A 21,066-nucleotide genomic window follows, 5' to 3' on the forward strand; every position below is an offset into this window, starting at 1 on the left:
ACTCTGATGGTCAAAAGGAAGATCAGCAACTTATCTTGCTTGCTCCACTTAAACTAAGCAAAGGAGAGCTTGCTGGATGGTTTGGACATCTTGTAACTCAAGAAGACATGGAGGGAGGTAACAGGTGAGTCTGGTTGGGGGATCTAGGGGAAGCATGGTTTAATTGCGGTGAACTTGAATGGTGAGCTTCCACCATTCACAGAAAACCACAGGAACTGCTCCAGCAGTGCAGGGACAGATGGATAACCCCATCTCTTATTTCGAAGTCACTGGATATCTATGCCCTGAGTTCGCATCTCTCATAATACAACTGTTATATTCAACTCTTTAAAAAATGGTACTTTTTGTATGTTGGTAAATGCCAGGGGTCAGGGTAGGGGGTGGGAGGGGAGATGGGAAGTTAGTGTTTAATGGGGACAGAGTTTCAGTTTAGGAAGGTGAAAAATTCGGGAAATAGATGGTGGTGCATAGTGTAAATGTACTTAGTGCCACTGAACTACACACTTAAATATGGTTAAAATAGTACATGTTACATTATGTGACTTTTACCTCAAAAAAAAAATTGGGGGGGTCATAAATGATATTTATTAAGAATGCATATTCTCATGATTCAAAACCAAATACTTTAAAGGAATGGTATTCCTAATAAAAACTGACATGAAAGTGTTTTAAAATTGTAATAAAAAGCGAACATTTAAAACACCATTGTCTCTAGAAACACAGACTTTAAGGATTAAAAGTAACTCCAAACTGTCAGAATTAAAAGCTCACGTCACAGAAACGCTTAATCAGGACTGACCAACAGATTACAATAATGGTGGTGGTTTAGTCACTAAGTCGTGTCCGACTCTTGCGATCTCATGGACTGTAGCCTGCGAGGCTCCTCTGTTCATGAGATTTTCTAGGCAACAATACCGAACTGGGTTAAAAAAAATTTTTTTTTAATTGTACTTCTCACTCCCATGACCTGACTGGGCAGAAGTGGGAGTTAACTTGACCTCTTTGCCCAAGTGAGGTTGTGTGATAACAGTAAGAAATTTCCAGAGATATGGCTTCTAATTTGACTCGGATGCCAAGAAGCTAAGTCTCCTCACTGGGACTCAAGTTTCCCCAACTGTAAAATCATAGGGAAGAGAATGGGTAGAGTGAAAAGAGAGGACCCCTGAGGCATGGGCTTTGAAATCACACAACCTGGATTCTAATCTCATTTTTCTAGCTGTGTGTCCTGAGGAAAGTTGCTTAACTTTTCTGAGCCTCAATTGTCTCATCTGTAAAGCAGAGACAATAACATCTACCCATGGGATTTGCTGACAGGTTAAATAACATGATGTGTACAAAGCACATAGCTTAGTGTTTGGCCCATATGAATTTTTTTTTTTTATGAAGGTATGGTTTACACATAGTGAAATGCTCAGATCTTCAGCATTCAACTTTGATGATTGCATAGCAAGATACAGAACATTTCAATCACTGCAGAAAGTTTTCTCATGCCCCTTCCTAGGCAACACTTCTCCCGGGGTGGCGGGGGGGAAAGAGATTTGATTTCTATCACCACAGGTTAGTTTCATCTGTTTTACAATTCCATACAAATAGAATTAGGCAGTATATATTGTATTTGTGTGTTTGTGGGGATTTTTAGCTTCCTCAGCATGACAGTTTTGAGGGTCATTCCTATTACTGTGTGAGTGAGTAGGATGCTTCCTTTATGGTGTGTAGTATTTCATCACATAAATGCAGTACAGCTTTTCTATTATGAGCTTCCCTGGTGGCTCAGAGGTTAAAGCATCTGCCTGTAACGTGGGAGACCTGGGTTCGATCCCTGGATCGGGAAGATCCCTGGAAAAGGAAATGGCAACCCACTCCAGAATTCTTGCCTGAAGAATCCCATGGACAGAGGAGCCTGGTGGGCTACAGTCCACAGGGTCACAAAGAGTCAGACACGACTGAGCGACTTCACTTTCACTTTTTCCATTGTACTGGTGATGAGCCTCTGGGCTATTCCCAGTTTTTGCCTGTTATGAGGAAAGCTGCTATAAATCTTCTCATTAGAATTTAGTAGAAGACTTTCATGGACAGATATTTTCATTTCTCTTGGGTAGATACTTGGGAGTGGAATGTTGGATCATAGGGTAGATGTATGTTGCACCTTTGAAAGAAACTCCCAAATGATCTTCTAGAGGGGTTGTATCATTTCACATTTCCATCAGTGACGTATGAGCATTCTAGTCACTTCAAACCCTCGCCAACATTTGGAGTGGTCAGTCTTATGGATCTTGGTCATTCTGGTATCACATCAGGTTTTAACTTGCACTTCTCCATGACTAGTGACTCCCTGCCATGCGCTCATGTAGAAGACTTTCCAGGCAGCTCGTCTCCCCTTTGCTGCTGTGTAGCTTTCACGCTCTATGATTAGAAGGACTGACGAACAAATAAGGGGGGAAACTATGACCAAATCTACTGAAAATGTAAAGAGCTCTGCAAATACAAAATCAAACATAAGCTCAGCCTGGAATCCCTCCACTGACTTGGGTTTCCCAGGACTAGGGAGCTAAGGACTTGCTTTTCTTGAATGAACTGGGGGACAAGATCATGGCTGACTTGATGTCAGAATTTTTTTTTTTTTTTGGCTGTACCGTGTAGCGTGCGTGATTTTTGGTTTCTCAACCAGGGATTAAATCCCTGCCCCCTACAGTGGAAGTGCAGAGTCTTTTTTTTTTTAATTTTATTGTAGTATTATTTTGAGGTTTCCCAGGTAGCTTGTGGTAAAGAATCTGCCTGCAATGCAGATGCAATACCTGAGTCATGAAGATCCCCTGGAGAAGGAAATGGCAATCCACTCCAGTATTCTTGCCTGGGAAATCCCAGGGACAGAGGAGCTTGGTGGGCTTCAGTCCATGGGGTCGCAAAGAGTCGGAGACAACTTAGCCGCTAAACAAGTGCTATTTTTTATTTTTTAAGGAAGCTCATTCTATTTCACACTGTGACTGTACCAATTTATATCCCCATCAATAGTGCACAAGGGTTCACTTTTCTCCACATCCTAGCCAACCCTATTTATCTATTTTTGATAATAGGCAAACTAAAAGACGTAGAGATATCTCACAGTGATTTTAATTTGCATTTCCCTAATGATTAGCCATGTTGAGCATCCTTTCATGTACCTGTTGGCCATTTGTATATATATTTTGTGTGTGTGTGTGTGGAAAAATGTCTATTCAGATCTGCTTATTTTCTAATTGGATTATTTGTGTTTTGTTATTGAGTTGTAGGCTTTCCTTACTTTTTTTGGATATTGATTCATTATCAGACAGAGGACATGAAAATCTTTTTAAAGTTTCGCAGTTGCCTCATTTTGTTGTTGCTTCTGTAGTGCATCAAAGATTTACACTTCTTTTGTAGTGCAACAGATTTTTGATACTTTTTTTTCTTTTTGTTGCTTGTTGGTACTGTCAATGATTTTTTTGGGTAGGAAGCAGGGAGTCAACCACTGGACCACCAGGGAAGTTCCCAGAATGTTTTAATGATAAACTTGTCCCTGACTGAATAATCATGTTCACTGCTGCCTTTTATAAACTGCCTACTCTGCTCCAGTAGTAGCACGGTACATGTCTTTACACACGGTATGTGTATTTTTACAATAACCCTGCAAGGTTGTTATATGATCTCTATTCGGTGGTCTCTAAACACCAGGTATGAATTTCATTTATTTACTTTTGGCCGCACTAGGTCTTCCTTGCCACACACGGGCTTTCTCTAGTTGCGGTGATCAGGGGCTAGTCTTCACTGCGGTGCACGGGCTTCTCATCGCTGTGGCTTCTCTTATGGAGCACAGGCTCTAGGTGCATGGGCTTCAGTGGTTGCAGCTCATGGGCCCTAGAGTGCAGGCTCAGTGGTCGTGGCTCACAGGCTTTAGTTGCTCCATGGCATGTGGAATCTTCCTGGACCAGGGATCAAACCCATGTCTCCTGCATCTGCAGGCAGATTCTTATCCACAGAACCAGGTAAGTCCAAAGATATGAATTTCTTTGCCTAACACCACACAGCTACATCTCCATGGGGTCTAGATTCAAACTGCAACTGTGGCTCCAAAATCTCAGTCAAGTTGCTTTTTATTCAGCTATGAAAAGGAATGAAGTGCTGATACATGCTGCAACATCGACGAACCTCCGAAATATTGGGCTAAGCGAAAGACGGCAGACATAAATGGTCACCCAGTGTGTGATTCCATTTATGCCAAGTATCCAGAAAGGGTAAATCTACCTTTAGACGGATAGCGAGTAGGTGGTTGCCTGAGGTTGTGGGGAGAGGAGAACTGGAGAAATTGTTTAATGGCTGTGGGCTTTTCTCTTGGGGTGACAAAAATGGTTTGCAACTAGATGGAGATGGTGGTTACACAACACAGTAAATGTAATAAATGTCACTGAACTGAATACTTACGAATTTTTTTTTAATGTGTTTGCACCGGGTCTTAGTTGTGGCATGTGGGATCTTTGATCGTCACTGTGGCATGTGAAATCTTTAGTTGCAGCATGTGGCATCTAGTTCCCTGACCAAGGATTGAACCCGAGCCTTCTGCATTGGGAGTGCAGTCTTAGCCACTGGACCACGAGGGAAGTCCCTAAAACGGTTAATTTTATGTTACATGACTTTTACCTCAATAAAATTTTTTTAAAAACCAAACACTTCACCCTGCCATCTTTTCCTCATTAATGAGCATAATCTTACCACGAATGATTAAGTCCTTGGGGTAGTAAAGTTCCCCAGCACCTGGTCCCAATCTTTTCTCTCCCAGAGAATCCCTGCTTGCTTGAGAATTTCAGGGAGGAAATGGCAGCATGACCCAGAGAATGGGCCCTAGAGTCAGCCTGCCTGAGTTCAAGTGCAGGCACCTCCATGTTCTCATCCGTAAAATGGGGCTGCTAATGCTACCGGGCTCATGGGGTTGTTTGAAGATGGACCAGTATCGGGCATGTAGTGTCCGGGCACAGGGAGTGTTTAGAGGTGCTGTCTACGCACCAGGCTGTACTGTCAGGGCAGACCACCTGCTTCTACTGTGTGGACCAGTATCGGGCGTGCAGTGTCCGGGCACAGGGAGTGTTTAGAGGCGCTGTCTACTCACCAGGCTGTACTGTCAGGGCAGACCACCTGCTTCTACTGCCACCCGTGCTGCAAATGTTTAATGAGCGCCTGCTACATGCCAGGCACTCTTGTAGGCCTTGGGGATTCATCTCTAAGCAAGAACAATAGAATTCTTTCTTGGAGTTCACACTCCAGTTGGGGTACAAGACGATAAACAGACAACGTAAATAAAATGCACAGTACGTTGCGTGGTGCCTGCTCAGTTGTTCAGTCATTTGCGACCCCATGGGCTGCAGCCTGCCGGGCTCCTCTGTCCATGGAATTCTCCAGGCAAGAACACTAGGGTGGGTTGTCATTTCCTTCTCCAGGGGCTCTTCCCGACCCATACTAAAGAGGAAAAGATAAATAAAGGGTGTGGATAGGGAGTTTGGGGGAAACATTAGCATTTTTTAATTGGGTGGCCAGAGGTTTCCCTGAGTAATGTTGAGGGCAGGGAGGTGTCTGCATCTCTTCTCGCTGCTCTAGCGAGTTAACACGAACTTAGTGGCTGAAAAAAACACAAACGTAGTATTTTACATTCTTCAGTTGGTTCAAAATGGGTCTCATGGGGCTGAAACCAAGGTGTTGGGGGAGCTGTGTTCCTTCCAGAGGCTCCGGGGAGAATTCGTACCTTGCCTTTGTGAGCTTCTAGAAGCTGCCCACATTCCTTGGCTCACAGGCCTGCATCATTCCAGCATCCACCTCTGTCATCACGCCTTCTTCTCTTTGACATTTCCTACCTCCCTCTTTTCCTTATAAAGACCCTTGTTGGGGCTTCACTGGGGGCTCCGTCAGTGGTAGAGAATCTGCCTGTCAGTGCAGGAGACACAGCTCAATCCCCGATGCAGGAAGATCCCACATGCTGTGGGGCAACTAAGCCCATGTGCCACAACTACTGAGCCTGTGCTCTAGAGCCCAAGAGCCACAACTGCTGAAGCCCACGCACCCAGAGCCTGTGCTCAAGAGAAGCCACCGTAGTGAGAGGCCTGAGCACTACGGTGAAGTGCAGACCGCACTCGCTGCAGCTAAAGAAAAGCCTGAGCAGCAGTGAAGACCCAGCATAGCCAAAAATAAATAAAATTCTACATATATGTATATGTATACATGTATACATATATACACACATATATGTATGTACTTATATATATACTTATGTGTATATATATACACATATGTATGTATGTACTTATATATATATATATATACACACACTTGTGTGTATATATATACACATATATATGTATGTATGTACTTATATATATACACACATATATATAAAGACCCTTGGGCCCACCTGGATAATCCAAAATACTCTCCCCATTTCAAAATGCTTAATCACATCTGCACAGTCCCTTTTGCCATGTAAGGTGACATAGTCACAGGTCCTAGGGATTAGGATGGGGACATCTTCTGTCCACCACATGAGGCATAGTATCTAGAGGACAGCAAGTGCAAAGGCCCTGAGGCAGGGCTTGCCAGGCATGTCTGAGGAAGATGGAGACCAGTGAAGATGGAGGGGAGTGGGCAAGAGAGGAGTGGTCTCTCTTGAGGTCAGAGGGGGGAAGAAGCTTCAATGGCTCTTGCAGATCCTTCTGGGTCCCAGTGAGGACTGTGACCTTAATCCAAATAAGCTGAGAGCAGGTGAGGGACATAACCTTATGGGTTTTAATGGGATGCTTCTGGCTGCTGTGTCGAGAACAGACTCTCCATTGCAGAGTCTGTGGGATATTGCAGGTGGCTGCAATATCCATGAGATGATGCCAGCTGGACCATGGCAATAGAGGGAAGCAGTGAGATGGGTCTAAATCTGGATTTTGAAGGTCAAGTTGCAAGGAACCACTTAGGAATCAAAAGTGAGGTGTCACGGAAAAGAGGGGAGTCAAGGATCAACAACTGAAAGGACTGAGATGCTCTCCAAGATGGGAAGACCACAAAGTCAGGCCTGGGGCTGCTGGTGTCAGGACTTTGAGATGCCTGTTGGGTATCCAGAGGGAGATACTTAGTAGAAAGTTGATTTATGAGTCTGGAGTTTGGGTGAGGGATCTGGAGGGATGTTGGTGAGATATCGGCATGTTGGTATTTAAAGCCATGAGCCTGGATGAGCTCTCCCAGGAAGTACAGGCAGAGCGATCAAGGACTGATCAAGGACTGGGTCCCTTTGCTGAGGAGGAACCAGTGACTTAGGAAGAAAACCAGGCCAGGGCGGGGTCCTGGAAGCCTCGAGAGTGCCAAATCCTGCCAACACTATCCAAAGTGAGTGCAGAGCAAGGATGGCGGAGCAGAGGACTGTTCTCTGGCCAACAGCCTCTACGGGAGACAGTGTATGGGAGCTGGACTACAAGGCAGCCCTGCCATTCCAGAGCTGTCTTCCTCCAGGCAGCTGGACAGATCTGCTCGAGAGGTCTGACCCCTGCTCTCCCAGCATCATTTCCCTCTGGTCTCAGCTCCAGTTGGGCTTTTAAGACTCAGTTCAGTTACTCCCCTCTGCCACGTGGCTGTGCTGCCCCCCAGGGCTGAGCTGGGGGCCCCAACCCGGCTCCCACAGCTCCCCACTGGGCAGCTCTCCACACCAAGCCTGTGTACATGTCTCAGTCTCCCACTGGGCTTCTCAGAAGCTTCCTGTTTGGGCATCCCCCGGCCTAGCGTGGTGTGAGGTGTCAGACCCTCAGTAAACATCTGAGAACACACTCAGCAGAAGCCCCTTCCCCTGGGATATGGCTGTGTCCAGTGCTTTGTCATGCAGACGCTTCCGTCCCCTGAAACTTGGGGTGCTGGGATCCTTCCGGGCCCTTGCAGCAGACTGGCCATCACAGCACCCACCTGCTAACACTCACTGAAGAGCTGTTAAATATCAGGAAAGGGGCCAAGGACTGGGTCCAAGTTCAAGTCCTGGCACTCACGAGTCATCAGGACTTCAGTCTCCCATCTTTGAAAGGGAGAGGATGCACGCTCATCCCTTAAGCTCCTCCTCCTCAGCTGTGACCTCTGGGAGTGTGTTTGGCAAACTAAACCAGCCGGGCATTCGGAGGTACCACAGTCAAGGCTTCTCCCTGGCGATTCGGGCATGTGACTAGAACTGTGTGACCCACCCCAGGCCACGTGAGGCCTCCGAGTGGGTTCTCCTCAAGCCACTCTGAGGATAAGTGGCATCCTCACAGGCAGCCGGATCCGGGGACGGAGTGGGACCTGGCCCACGGAAACTCTAACACACACGTGGATGTTCATAGCGTTTCCACTGACAGTGACTAAGGGCTACATGAAGCAGTTGGCTGGACCCGTCCTGAAACTCATCCAAGATCTGCTCTGACCAGACCCCACTCAGGTCACCTTCTTTTCCAGGGGTGTGCCCTGCCTCACCCTCCAGGGCAGGGACCAGGCTCTGCCTCAGCACAGACAACACACAAGAGGCTCAGCGTGCGGGGCCATTCATTGACCTTTACTTCCCCAAATGACTGTGGTCAGGGGTTGAAGGAAATGGAGGGAGAGGAGGGGATACAGACAGAAGCAAAAAGCTACACCCTCAATGTGCTGTGATGGGCTGGACAGAGGTTTGTCTGTGACTGACAAGTCCCTGCCCCTATCCCCTATTTGAGATGCTCAGGAAGTCGGGACTCAAGAATACACACTCATTCAAGCCAAACCCCTTCCATCGGCTGGAGGAGGACCAGGCCTCTTAAGGCCTGGTTGCTGCACCAGTGGGACCACTGTGCTAATGGCCTTGGCGCGTTGACTTAAACAAACAGGGGAGGCCTGGCCTGGCTCCCTCTGCACAAGCAGAGACGAAGGTGACTGATTAGCAGGAGATCTGATCTGCGGGGTATAGATAATGGCAGAGGGTGGTGGTTGCGGCAGTAGATAAGGACTCTAAAGCGTAGTGTAAACCTACAAGGGGGTGACTAAAAGTAGGACACGGGGAGTAAGTCAGAAAATGGAACTCTGTGAGGTGACCCAACTTTTCAAGAAGCTTCCAGGACAGTCTCTGTTCACAGGGTATTTCAGCCCCCTTGGCCCGAACCCCTCAGGAAGGCAGAAGGAAGAAGTGGTGGTCTGCACTCCGGGGCCTGGGCACTGTCAGGATGGTCCAGATCTCTGTGGTCACAGGGCATCCCAGCCACTTGAGATCGTGTGCCACAGGAGGGCTGCCCTCAGGGCCCTCGTGCCAGGCTGCGAAGGCCGCCCCTTCTACCGCTTCTTCTTCGCCTCCTTCTTGGGTCTCTTGTTTGCAGAAGGAGCAGTGGCCTTGGGTTTCCTCGTCACCTCTGCACTTCGGGGCTCGGATGGTTCTGCCTCCTGTGTGATGACAGAGAGGAGAGTCCCGCTTAGACAAATCAAGCCTGACACCAGCGAAATGAGATCACGTCTGAAAGGACTCTGCAAACAGAAGCAGAGAAACCAGGGATGAAACCATCACCACGGGGACCTGGGAGCCGTGTGTTCCTGGACTGTCCCCGGGGAGCAGGTGAAGGATAAGGGAGGAGGCCTGAGGGGAGGGGCGGCCTTTGGAGTCTCACAGGCCTGGGGGGCACCGAGGCTCCCCCAGTTCCAGCCAAGTGACCTTGCTTGTGGGCAACTCCCTTCCCCTTTCTGCATCTCGGCTCACCCACCTATGGGATGGAAACAGTGATGCGCACCTTGCAGGGCTGATATGAGGCCAAAATGCTCGGGGAGAACCCGGGAAACGCACCCAGGGGCTGGTGGGACGCAGTGAGCAGGGCCTGGGCAGAGTACGGCTGGGGAGGCGGCGGTGGGCAGGCTTTCTGCCGCTTGCTCTCCTTCTGGCCCTGCTATCCTCTACTCCCATTCAAGCCACAGAGGCGGGGAAGGGAAGGGTGGAGAGCGCAGCCGCTACACAAGGTTCTGTGGCGCCTGGCAGGGGTGCCCTGTGGGAAAGGGCAGAGGGCAGCCTCAGGGCACAACTCAAGACTCTCCCTATGTCCAGGGCAGCTCTGGTTTTTATCTGTCATGTACACTGTGATTTGTTCCCTGTACGATCTGGTTTAAACAAAGGTTCTGCTGCTGAAAAAAAGTTTAAAACCACAAAGCCAGCCCTGGCCTTCAAGGGGCTGATAAAGAAAGTGGACTGTGGGGAGGGGAACTGGCCTGCCCCAGCCTCACAGGCTCATGTCAGAGGAGACTCTGGAGCGGGCCCTGTCCTGTTGGGAGTCTCCTCCTCCCTGTGATAAACTCAGCCAGGAAGGATGCTAGAGTTCCCATATAGCACAGAGAACACGAGCCACGGTCCGCAGGCCTGGTCGGGCCCACAGGCAGACCTCACTTGGCCTGCAGTGTTTATTTTTAGGAATTCGAGCCAGTTGGGAGATTTCCCATTCAACGTGGAGTCCTTGCTTTTCTTGAAAACTTTAAACATCCGGTGACACTGGCCTCACGGAAGAAATGGGCTGCGCACTGGCCGTCCCTTTATTCAGTGGCCCCGCCCCCTGCCCTGGCTCCCGCCACTCCACTGGCCCCAGCACTGTGGTAAAGAAACATTTTCAGTACTTGTGTTCTTTTGTTAAAAATGGGAGAAAAGCAGACTCAGAAGACAACGAGGGAGCACGGTGTTTCTAGAAAAGCATTTCTTCGCGTCTCACTGGCCAGCTCCCAGCTCGCTTCACTCTCAGTCCTTCTCTGCTCACTGTCGGCTTCTGGCCCCAGCCTCGAGCTTCCCTCAGACAGAAGAGGCTGGACTGTGGTTGTAGACGGGCGGTCCCCACCTAAGGCCCAGTCCAAAGGTGCACCGGCTGCCTCTTATCAGCCTTCACTAGCTCTCCACCCTCCTCGCCTGCCAGCAAGGAAACCAGGCGTAAAGGCCCAGCCCAGTTCCAAGCACCCATGGGTGATCCTCCCTAGATAACCAGGGGGCCAGCCCCTGGCTGGCCAGATCTCTGATTGAGCTCAACCAGTCCCCTTGCAGTGATGCTGTTTATGAAAGAGAAGGAGGGAGGGTGGAAGGGAAGAAGGAAGGAAGAAGAAAAAAGGGAAAAAAAGCTACCCTATTAAAAAAACAAAGAGAACAAAACCTCAGAGGAGACACTGTGTCAAGCGCACAGGCTGACAGCTGCAGAGCCAGCAGGAGGGCGATGGTTTAAGGCCGACCTCACAAGCACAACGCCTCTGGAGACTTTGGGAACTGGAAACAGTCCCCAGTCCAGTACCTGTGTGGCCAGTGGAAACCCGTCAGTCCCTGCGTGCCCCGAGCAAACAAGATCTGATTAAACAGAAGGGTTTCTGCACAAGGGACTTGCCAGGCCTGCCAGGATCTCCAGGGATGGAGCCCCACTCTCAGCTCAAACCTGGGGTCTCCTCTGATTTTAGTGGGGCCGGTTCATAACCCAGAGACGAGGACACCCAGCTGCCATCCCTCCTTTACTCCACAGACCTCTCTGGCACCTCATCCTGTCTGTCACCGGCCAGATCTCTCTCCTGGCCCAGCGTGGAACGGGCACCTCCCAGGCACCTCCAGCTCAAGTGTCGCAGACAGAGCATGGCCCCTCTGCAGCCGGCCTGGCCTTCCTCCTCCACCACACCCCCTCCAGTAGGCAGAACAACCCGAGTCCCAGCGACTCCACCGCCCCTTTGCTCCCCTCTGTCCAACAGTCACCAAATCCTGCTGACTTCACCTCCTCCACCTTGACTTGGCCACTGTCTTGAGCATCAAAGGCCCTAATTCTTTATGCCATGACTCGTGTACCTGCCAAAAGAATTTTTCTAAAATGCAGATCCTTTCCACGTTAAACCTTCCAGTGGCTTCCATCACCCACAGTCTTTTATGTCCTGGGATGGCAGCTAAGGAGGCCACCTCTCCAGCCTCTCCTCCATCCCCCACACCAGGCCAGGCCCCAGTGCTTCCACTGCTCAGCCCTAAGCAAGAGGAGCACCCTTCTCTCCTCGGTCGCCCAGCAAAGCCCTCCCCACGGCCTGGCCCCCCCAGGAACACACCGCTACTCCCTTCCAGCAGGTGCATGCCCTCCACCCTGATGCCCCAGGAACCTCAACAACGCACGTGCTCATGATGGTCTCCCCTCCTAGCCTGTGAGCCCCTTAGACGGCTTCAACTGTTTCTGAAAGAATGAATGAAATCAAAGAACACACAAGATCTCCCATAACCATGGGAACTTCTCCCTTGCTTTATCATCATGAAAATACAGCACTTAAGACTAGATCTGGGGCTTCCCTGAGTGGCTCAGTCAGCAAGAATCTGCCTGCCAATGCAGGGGACGTGGGTTCGATCCCTCCTTCGGGAAGATCCCACATGCGGTGGAGGAACGAAGCCTGTGTACCCACAACCACTGAAGCCCATGCGCCCTAGAGCCTGTGCTCGCAACAAGAGAAGCCCAAAACGAAGAGCAGGCCCTGCTCGCCACAACTAAAGAAAGCTCGGGCACAGTAGTGAAGCCAAAAAATCAGATCAGATCAGTCACTCAGTTGTGTCCGACTCTTTGCAACCCCATGAATCGCAGCACACCAGGCTTCCCTGTCCATCACCAACTCCCGGAGTTCACTCAAACTCACGTCCATCGAGTCAGTGATGCCATCCAGCCATCTCATCCTCTGTCGTCCCCTTCTCCTCCTGCCCCCAATCCCTCCCAGCATCAGAGTCTTTTCCAATGAGTCAACTCTTCGCATGAGGTGGCCAAAGTACTGGAGTTTCAGCTTTAGCATCATTCCTTCCAAAGAAATCCCAGGGCTGATCTCCTTCAGAATGGACTGGTTGGATCTCCTTGCAGTCCAAGGGACTCTCAGGAGTCTTCTCCAACACCACAGTTCAAAAGCATCAATTCTTCGGCGCTCAGCCGTCTTCACAGTCCAACTCTCACATCCATACATGACCACAGGAAAAACCATAGCCTTGACTAGACGAACCTTTGTTGGCAAAGTAATGTCTCTGCTCTTGAATATGCTATCTAGGTTGGTCATAACTTTCCTTCCAAGGAGTAAGCATCTTAATTTCATGGCTGCAGTCACCATCTGCAGTGATTTTGGAGCCCAGAAAAATAAAGTCTGACACTGTTTCCCCATCTATCTCCCATGAAGTGATGGGACTGGATGCCATGATCTTCATTTTCTGAATGTTGAGCTTTAAGCCCACTTTTTCACTCTCCACTTTCACTTTCATCAAGAGGCTTTTTAGTTCCTCTTCACTTTCTGCCATAAGGGTGGTGTCATCTGCATATCTGAGGTTATTTATATTTCTACCGGGAATCTTGATTCCAGCTTGTGTTTCTTCCAGTCCAGCGTTTCTCATGATGTACTCTGCATATAAGTTAAATAAACAGGGTGACAATATACAGCCTTGATGTACTCCTTTTCCTATTTGGAACCAGTCTGTTGTTCCATGTCCAGTTCTAACTGTTGCTTCCTGACCTGCATACAAATTTCTCAAGAGGCAGATCAGGTGGTCTGGTATTCCCATCTCTTTCAGAATTTTCCACAGTTTATTGTGATCCACACAGTCAAAGGCTTTGGCATAGTCAATAAAGCAGAAATAGATGTTTTTCTGGAACTCTCCTGCTTTTTCCATGATCCAGCGGATGTTGGCAATTTGATCTTTGGTTGCTCTGCCTTTTCTAAAACCAGCTTGAACATCAGGAAGTTCACAGTTCACGTACTGCTGAAGCCTGGCTTGGAGAATTTTGAGCATTACTTTACTAGCGTGTGAGATGAGTGCAATTGTGCGGTAGTTTGAGCATTCTTTGGCATTGCCTTTCTTTGGGATTGGAATGAAAACTGCCCTTTTCCAGTCCTGTGGCCACTGCTGAGTTTTCCAAATTTGCTGACATATTGAGTGTAGCACTTTCACAGCATCATCTTTCAGGATTTGAAAGAGCTCAACTGGAATTCTATCACCTCCACTAGCTTTGTTCGTAGTGATGCTTTCTAAGGCCCACTTGACTTTACACTCCAGGATGTCTGGCTCTAGGTCAGTGATCACACCATCGTGATTATCTGGGTTGTGAAGCTCTTTTTTGTACAGTTCTTCTGTGTATTCTTGCCATCTCTTCTGCTTCTGTTAGGTCCATACCATTTCTGTGCTTTATCGAGCCCATCTTTGCATGAAATGTTCCTTTGGTATCTCTGATTATCTTGAAGAGATCTCTAGTCTTTCCCATTCTGTTGTTTTCCTCTATTTCTTTGCATTGATCGCTGAAGAAGGCTTTCTTATCTCTTCTTGCTGTTCTTTGGAACTCTGCATTCAGATGTTTATCTTTCCTTTTCTCCTTTGCTTTTCGCTTCTCTTCTTTTCACAGCTATTTGTAAGGCCTCCCCAGACAGCCATTTTGCTTTTTTGCATTTCTTTTCCATGGGGACGGTCTTGATCCCTGTCTCCTATACAATGTCACGAACCTCATTCCATAGTTCATCAGGCACTTTATCTATCAGATCTAGGCCCTTAAATCTATTTCTCACTTCCACTGTATAATCATGAGGGATTTGATTTAGGTCATACCTGAATGGTCTAGTGGTTTTCCCTACTTTCTTCAATTTAAGTCGAATTTGGCAATAAGAAGTTCATGGTCTGAGCCACAGTCAGCTCCTGGTCTTGTTTTTGCTGACTGTATAGAGCTTCTCCATATTTGGCTGCAAAGAATATAATCAATCTGATTTTGGTGTTGACCATCTGGTGATGTCCATGTGTAGAGTCTTCTCTTGTGTTGTTGGAAGAGGGTGTTTGCTATGACCAGTGCATTTTCTTGGCAAAACTCTATTAGTCTTTGCCCTGCTTCATTCTGTATTCCAAGGCCAAATTTGCCTGTTACTTCAGGTGTTTCTTGACTTCCTACTTTTGCATTCCAGTCCCCTATAATGAAAAGAACATCTTTCTTGGGTGTTAGTTCTAAAAGATCTTGTAGGTCTTCATAGAACTGTTCAACTTCAGCTTCTTCAGCGTTACTGGTTGGGGCATAGACTTGGATTACTGTGATATTGAATGGTTTGCCTTGGAAACAAACAGAGATCATTCTGTCGTTTTTGAGATTGCATCCAAGTACTGCATTTCGGACTCTTCTGTTGACCATGATGGCTACTCCATTTCTTCTGAGGGATTCCTGCCCGCAGTAGTAGATATAATGGTCATCTGAGTTAAATTCACCCATTCCAGTCCATTTCAGTTTGCTGATTCCTAGAATGTCGACATTCACTCTTTCCATCTCTTGTTTGACCACTTTCAATTTGCCTTGATTCATGGACCAAAAAATAGTGTAAATAAATTAATTTAAAAAGACTAGGCCTCACTTTTTGCATAGGGACAGAGAACACAGCAGATTTTAAACCCAATATACGCACCCTAAGTCAACATCTAGACATAGCCATCAATAAGAACAGTAACAGTAAGAGCCACAATAGCTGCTAATATTTACAACATGCCAGGCTCCATGTTCTGTGGTCTGGACATGTCTTATTTTTCCCTCACAAAATGCCGTAACATGCCCCATTTTAAAGAAGAGACATTCAAAGAGGTTATGTGACCTGCGTCCGCTGGTAAGCAGCAAGGCCAGGATGAACCTAAGCCGAATGGTATATTGCCTCTTTCAGGTTTCCTAGTGGCCTCGGGCTGATGGACATCAAGAATCGGAGTGAACTGTGAATCTACTTTCTGTTTAGCCAAATCTGGAAGCACGGGGGATGGTGGACTGACAAAAACAGCTTGTTCAGGACCCTGCCGATGGGTGGCTCAGGACCCCCTGCTTGCGGCAGGAGTCAGGAAAGCGGTTTTGTGCTCCTCGAGTCAGGCTTTGCTCCTACAGTTGAGAGCAGCTCTCCACGGGCACGTGGACACAGTCCTTGAGTCATCCGAGCGCCTTGTCTGTCTCCTCTTCACCCCAGGCCTCCTCCTCTCTTCTCCAGCTCAGGTTCTAGCACTGTCACGCACCCAACTCCCCAAGCTACAAACCACTGAGCCATTTCTGAGTTCTCACCATTCCCTGCATGCCCCCACATCCAATCTGTCACCATAGCCAGTCCATTCGGCTTTCCACAGAGCTCTCAGCTCTGCCCGGTCCCCTCTAGACACACTACTGAGCCGGCTCAGACGACCCCTGCACCGCCCACCCCAACGCCCCAGTCTCCTGCCTGCCCACCTCAAGGTTTTCCTCACCATCCGCCACACTGCTTTCAGTCTATTCTCCTAAAACAACCATCCTGACCAGACTGTTTTCTGTTTTAAACATGTTGCTGGTTCCCTCTTCGTATAAGGCAGATTCCAAGAACCCCTGAGTGGCCTCCAGAGCTATTCCAACTGCAGCTTTGGCCCTGTCCCCAGGCACGCCCCCTCATGCAGCCCACTTTGCCACTTCTGGGCAACTGGCCAGCCAGTAACTCCCAGATGCGCTGTGTCTTTCCCACTCTGCACAGGTGCTCAGCACCCACAGCCCATCCGTCTGCGCCCAGCGCACGCAGGTTCTGGGTCAGGCAGCGCAGGGGAACCAAGAGGAGGAGCACTTCGCGATGTGTGCTGTATGACTGCCTCACAAACAGCAGCCACTGCGCCTCCCCTCACCTTGGTGAGCCCATCCCTGGGAGCCCTTCATTTTACAGGCCTCACCAAGAGGCTCACCAAGACTTAGCGACTCAGACAGTGGGGAAGAGCCCCTTCCCCGAAAGGGGGAGGGAAACAAAGGTAGCTGTTACACACGTGATTCGGCTGCTGGGGTCCTAGCCACACAGAGCAAGTTCCAAATTCTTAGCTGGCAAGAATGACTCTGAATAAATGGCTGACTTTTCATTTCTCTTCAAATGCGCATTGCTAGTACAAGCTAGGCAGACAGCAGACTCCGAACACGACAGCCCCACCTTTCAGTCGCGCCTCCTCTGCAGCAAGTTCCCCCCGCAATCTCACGTTAGGGAGTGAAAGAACCCCTCCACCCGGGGAGTTCCTGGGTCTGCGGAGGCGTCCTCCGTGATACAGGGCTCATCAATAATGAAGCAGCTCCACAGCCACTTATGAGGCCAGGAAATTGCTGCTATTCATCAGCTTCAAATAATCGAATCTGTGCCACAGTGCATCCAATCTCTTCCAGCAGGGAGAGCACACAGAATTTTTATAATTTCCATTATACAGTTCAGGGTGGACTGAGTCCAATAAATCAGGACAAAATGTCATTCTACACAGACTGAAGCTCTTCTCTCCTCTGAAATGATCCTGGCAAAGGAGACCCTGTGCTGTGCGCAGGCAGCCCCATGGGTCTTATCTCACCCAATCCTCAAGGACGGTGTGGGACAGACATATATACACGATCACGTATAAAATCGATAACTAATGAGAACCTACTGTATAGCTCAGGGAACTCTTCTCAACGCTCTGTGCTGTGCTTAGTGCTCAGTGATGTCTGATTCTTTGCGACCCCATCGACTGCAGCCCGCTAGGCTCCTCTGTCCATGGGATTCTCCAGGCAAGAATACTGGAGTGGGTTGCCATGCCCTCCTCTAGATCTTCCCCACCCAAGGATTGAACCCAAGTCTCCTGCATTGCAGAAGGATTCTTTACTGTCTGAGCTACCAGGGAATCCCACTCAATGCTCTATGGTGACCTAAACAGGAAGGAAATCCAAAAAAGAGGGGATATATGAATATGTATGGCTGACTGGCTTTCTGTACAGCGGAACACAACACTGTAAAGCACCTATACTCTAATTTTTTTTTAAATTATATTAAAAAAAAGAGGACCACATGGGTCGGGCGTGAATGCCCTCCTTTTCTAGCTCAGGACACGGGCTCGGAGAGGGTAAGGCGCCCGGGGCTGAATTCCAGTCTGCCCTGCTGTGCACTCTTGCCTGAGGCCCTGGGCAGGGTGGCGGCTGGGACACCTTGCGGGCTGGGACTAGCACTGGCCTTGAGCGGAGGACAGGACCAGCTGAAATCAAGCGGGGGAAGCTGTTCATGTGAGTTCCACAGGCGAACAGAGACAGAGTCCAGGACGCGCTTGGCAGGCGAGGAGAGCTATGATTAGAGAGAACGGCCCATGCAGCTTACCCCAGACACGATTCAGCACCCCGCAGGCCCCGCCCATCAGCTGGTCTGTGGCTTCATGCATGTCCGGCCGTCTCTCCCATGAGTTGGTAAGCATCTCAAGACCGTGTTTAGACCTTTGCCCTACCCACTGTGTGGCAATCTCTTGAGAACGGCTCATTAAGTAAAAAACATCCTGCTGCCCAATTCAACTGCAAACCCCTCCCAAGCTTAAAAAAAACAGGGCAGAACTGAAGAGGTGGTTCTGTGAGACTACCTCCTGAGGTGTGGAGAATAGGTATACACCTTGCCCAAGTTAATCATTTACTGCGGCAGCCTTCACTGGCCATCGGGGGCTGAGTTTAAAATCAAGACCTGGGACTTCTCTGGCAGTCCAGTGGTTAAGACTTTGAGCTTCCGATGGTGGGGGCATGGGTTCAATCCCTGGCTGAGTAAGTAAGATCCAGTTTGCTACACAGCATGGCCAAGATAACAAAATCAAATCAAATCAAGACCTCCATGCTGGATATCCCAACAGGAACTTCCAGGCCACGGCCCCACTACCAAAGGAAGGCTCCATCCATCTCGGGGCTTCCTGGTTGACAGTGAAGTCTACGTGGGCATCGCATGGAATGCCACTCCTGCCATCAATTCTGGTGAGCTCTCCTCCGCTGGATCACAGTGCTGGGCACCAGTTGTCTTTGTCTGCCCTCCCCCACCCCCGCCCATCAAGGCCATGCTCTTTCCTTGTCCCATGTGATTCTGGGGGGCTCTCAGTCACTGTGACCACAGCCACGGCCCGTTAAATGTGGCCTGGCCAGAAATGGTACCCAATGCCCCTTCCCACCTATGAGCCAAAGTACAGACATGTGGCGAGGCCAGGGCCAAGCAGAGGCCTTCCACGAGATCGGGAAAGCGAGCAAAGGCAGAGAAATGGCTTTCTTTGCTTATAGAACATGGGCAATAAGGACACAGACTGGGGCTGCTGCAGCCATTCTGCTGACGTGTGGCAAGGCCCTAAGAATGAAGCCAGCACTGGCGGGAAGGCAGGAGATGGAGAGACAAAGGGAGCCCTGATGACCTTTCAGCTTCTGGATCCAGTCTTGACATTCCCAGTTCTAAAAGCCCATACAGTCTCTTTCTAACCTCCTCAAAATTTTTTTTACTTATTTATTTGGCTCTACCGGGTCTTAATGATGGCATGGGGACCTTTGTTGCCACGTGTGGGATTTTCCATAGGTGCGGCATTTGGGATCTTCCCAAGCTCCCTGCATTGGGAGCATGGAGTCTGAGCCACTGGACCACCTAAAGAGTCCCCTATAGCCTCTAAGGAAACTGCTGGAGTTGAGTTTCTGAGTTTTCAACTGAAAGAGTCCCCATTAACAGAAGAGACTGAGGCAAGCCCGCAAAGACGGCAGGGTGGCAGTGAAAGCACCTGCCGAAAGGCCGGCAGCTGGCTAGGCACACGTGACATAAGCATATGAAGACCTGAGAACAGTCGGTATTTACACCACTAGGAGAGTTTGTGACTAGCAGATGAACCATTACTACCTACGACATGAGTCACTGAACAAAAAAAGTCAATACCTGCTTACCCAGGATGGACAGGATCAACATTCTGGGCAGAAGCGGATCCAAAAGAGGCTTGGGGAGGATGCTCAGGTAGGCTGTGGGGAACACGGAGAGGACTCCCGACCTTCGCTTCCTCATTACCTACTCCTTCATTCCTGGAATGTGGGTCCCACCTCGTTCAAACTACTGCTCTCCACTTGGAGAAAAGCTATAGGCTATCTTCCCAGAAGATGTGTCTAAGCATGGAAGCATCACGTTTTTGCACAGAACTGCAGGAAACGCACAGGCTTCTGCAGTCTTTATCTAGGGGCGCTCTAGGGGTCCAGAACTCTGCTAAGAATTTAGTTCTACTGAAACCCAGCTCTGAAGGAGGCAGTCTGAGTATGTCCTCTTCAGGTGGAGCAGCCTTCCCTCCATCACTCAGCCCAGTCTCGGTGTCCTCCTCGAGCCACATGGGGGTCTGCAGCGAGACCAGAGTCTTCTAGTCCTCTGCCCATTAGTCTGTCCGTCTCCAAGAGAGTGAAGGAACGGAGACCCCAGTTTTGTCTGCATGGCACTCCTGCTCCCTTGGGAACTGACTTCCCACTCCCCCACAGAGGTCACACCGCAGGATGCTCCCCTCTCTCACACTGGCCACAGCAGTCCCAAGCTGGGTCCCAGGTACAGCTCCTTCTCTGGGGATTCTGGAACTGGGACCAAGCAGGAAGGCAGGCTCCAGAGGCTGCAGGTGAAAGATGCAAACTTGGGAATCTGTTAGTGGCCATGTTGTATCTTATCACAGGGACAGCGAGCAGAGGAAGGAAGGCAAGAGAAGTGAGAGACAGGAGACGCACAGGAGGGGAGGCAGAGGGGATGTGAGTGATGGGGTCCCACCCCTTCCAGAGGCCCAATTGCATCCCTGCTCAGGGAGACCACCCATATCTTTTCAGTATCTCCACACTGCACAAGAACTGCCTCAAGCAAGCCAGGCATGCCTCAAGTCCAGGCCTTCCCTGAATCTTCATTTCCCTTGAAAGGCTTAGCAACTCATTCTTAGGGTTTCGAGAAGTAATACTATGTTGGTTAAAAGAATCCCCAGGTCTCCATCCCCAACTTCTTGCCAGCTCTTCCCTTCCCACTTGGGTGTCATCTGTTATTACAAACTTGACACATAGAGCGGAACACCTCCTGTGTGCCCCAAATCGGTTTGTGCTTCAGGGAGACAGTCTAAGGACCAGTGGCTGCATTACAGGATCACCTGGGCACTTGAAGAAATTTCTGATCCAAGGCTTCAGAGAACAACTGAACCAGAATCTCCACGGGTGCAGCCGAGGCCTCTGAAAATTCCCCAGGTGGAAACAGCCAGATAAAGAATCACAGACCAGACCAAGGAAAGGCAATTCACGATAACGCTCGCCAGTCCCTTGCTCACGGCAGACATCAACAAATAAT

The 21,066-nt window shown here is 49.2% G+C and overlaps 1 protein-coding gene and 1 long non-coding RNA gene across 9 annotated transcripts in view; one reads left to right on the top strand and one right to left on the bottom strand.

Moving 5' to 3' along the window:
- Nucleotides 1-4,681, top strand: LOC147360283 (uncharacterized). The gene is made up of 2 exons (XR_015139068.1): nucleotides 1-124; nucleotides 4,473-4,681. It is a non-coding gene; the product is annotated as an uncharacterized LOC147360283 (long non-coding RNA).
- Nucleotides 4,682-8,533: 3,852 nt separating this feature from the next.
- The window catches only part of MANBAL (mannosidase beta like), a 28,192-nt gene continuing 15,659 nt past the window's right edge, over nucleotides 8,534-21,066 (bottom strand). For 4 of the 8 annotated variants that reach the window (XM_086331910.1, XM_086331909.1, XM_086331911.1 and 1 more), the window contains one exon: nucleotides 8,534-9,408. In XM_086331910.1, the coding sequence (XP_086188036.1) occupies nucleotides 9,301-9,408 (108 nt within the window). In that variant the 3' untranslated portion in view covers nucleotides 8,534-9,300. Of the gene's footprint in view, nucleotides 9,490-21,066 lie in introns of all 8 variants that reach the window. The other 4 variants (XM_086331906.1, XM_086331904.1, XM_086331907.1 and 1 more) reach the window with 1 other exon arrangement.

Source organism: Bos grunniens, chromosome 13 (genome assembly GCF_055505025.1).
Source record: "Bos grunniens cultivar Pamir isolate PY7600 chromosome 13, Bosgru_T2T1.0, whole genome shotgun sequence".
NCBI lineage: Eukaryota > Metazoa > Chordata > Mammalia > Artiodactyla > Bovidae > Bos > Bos grunniens.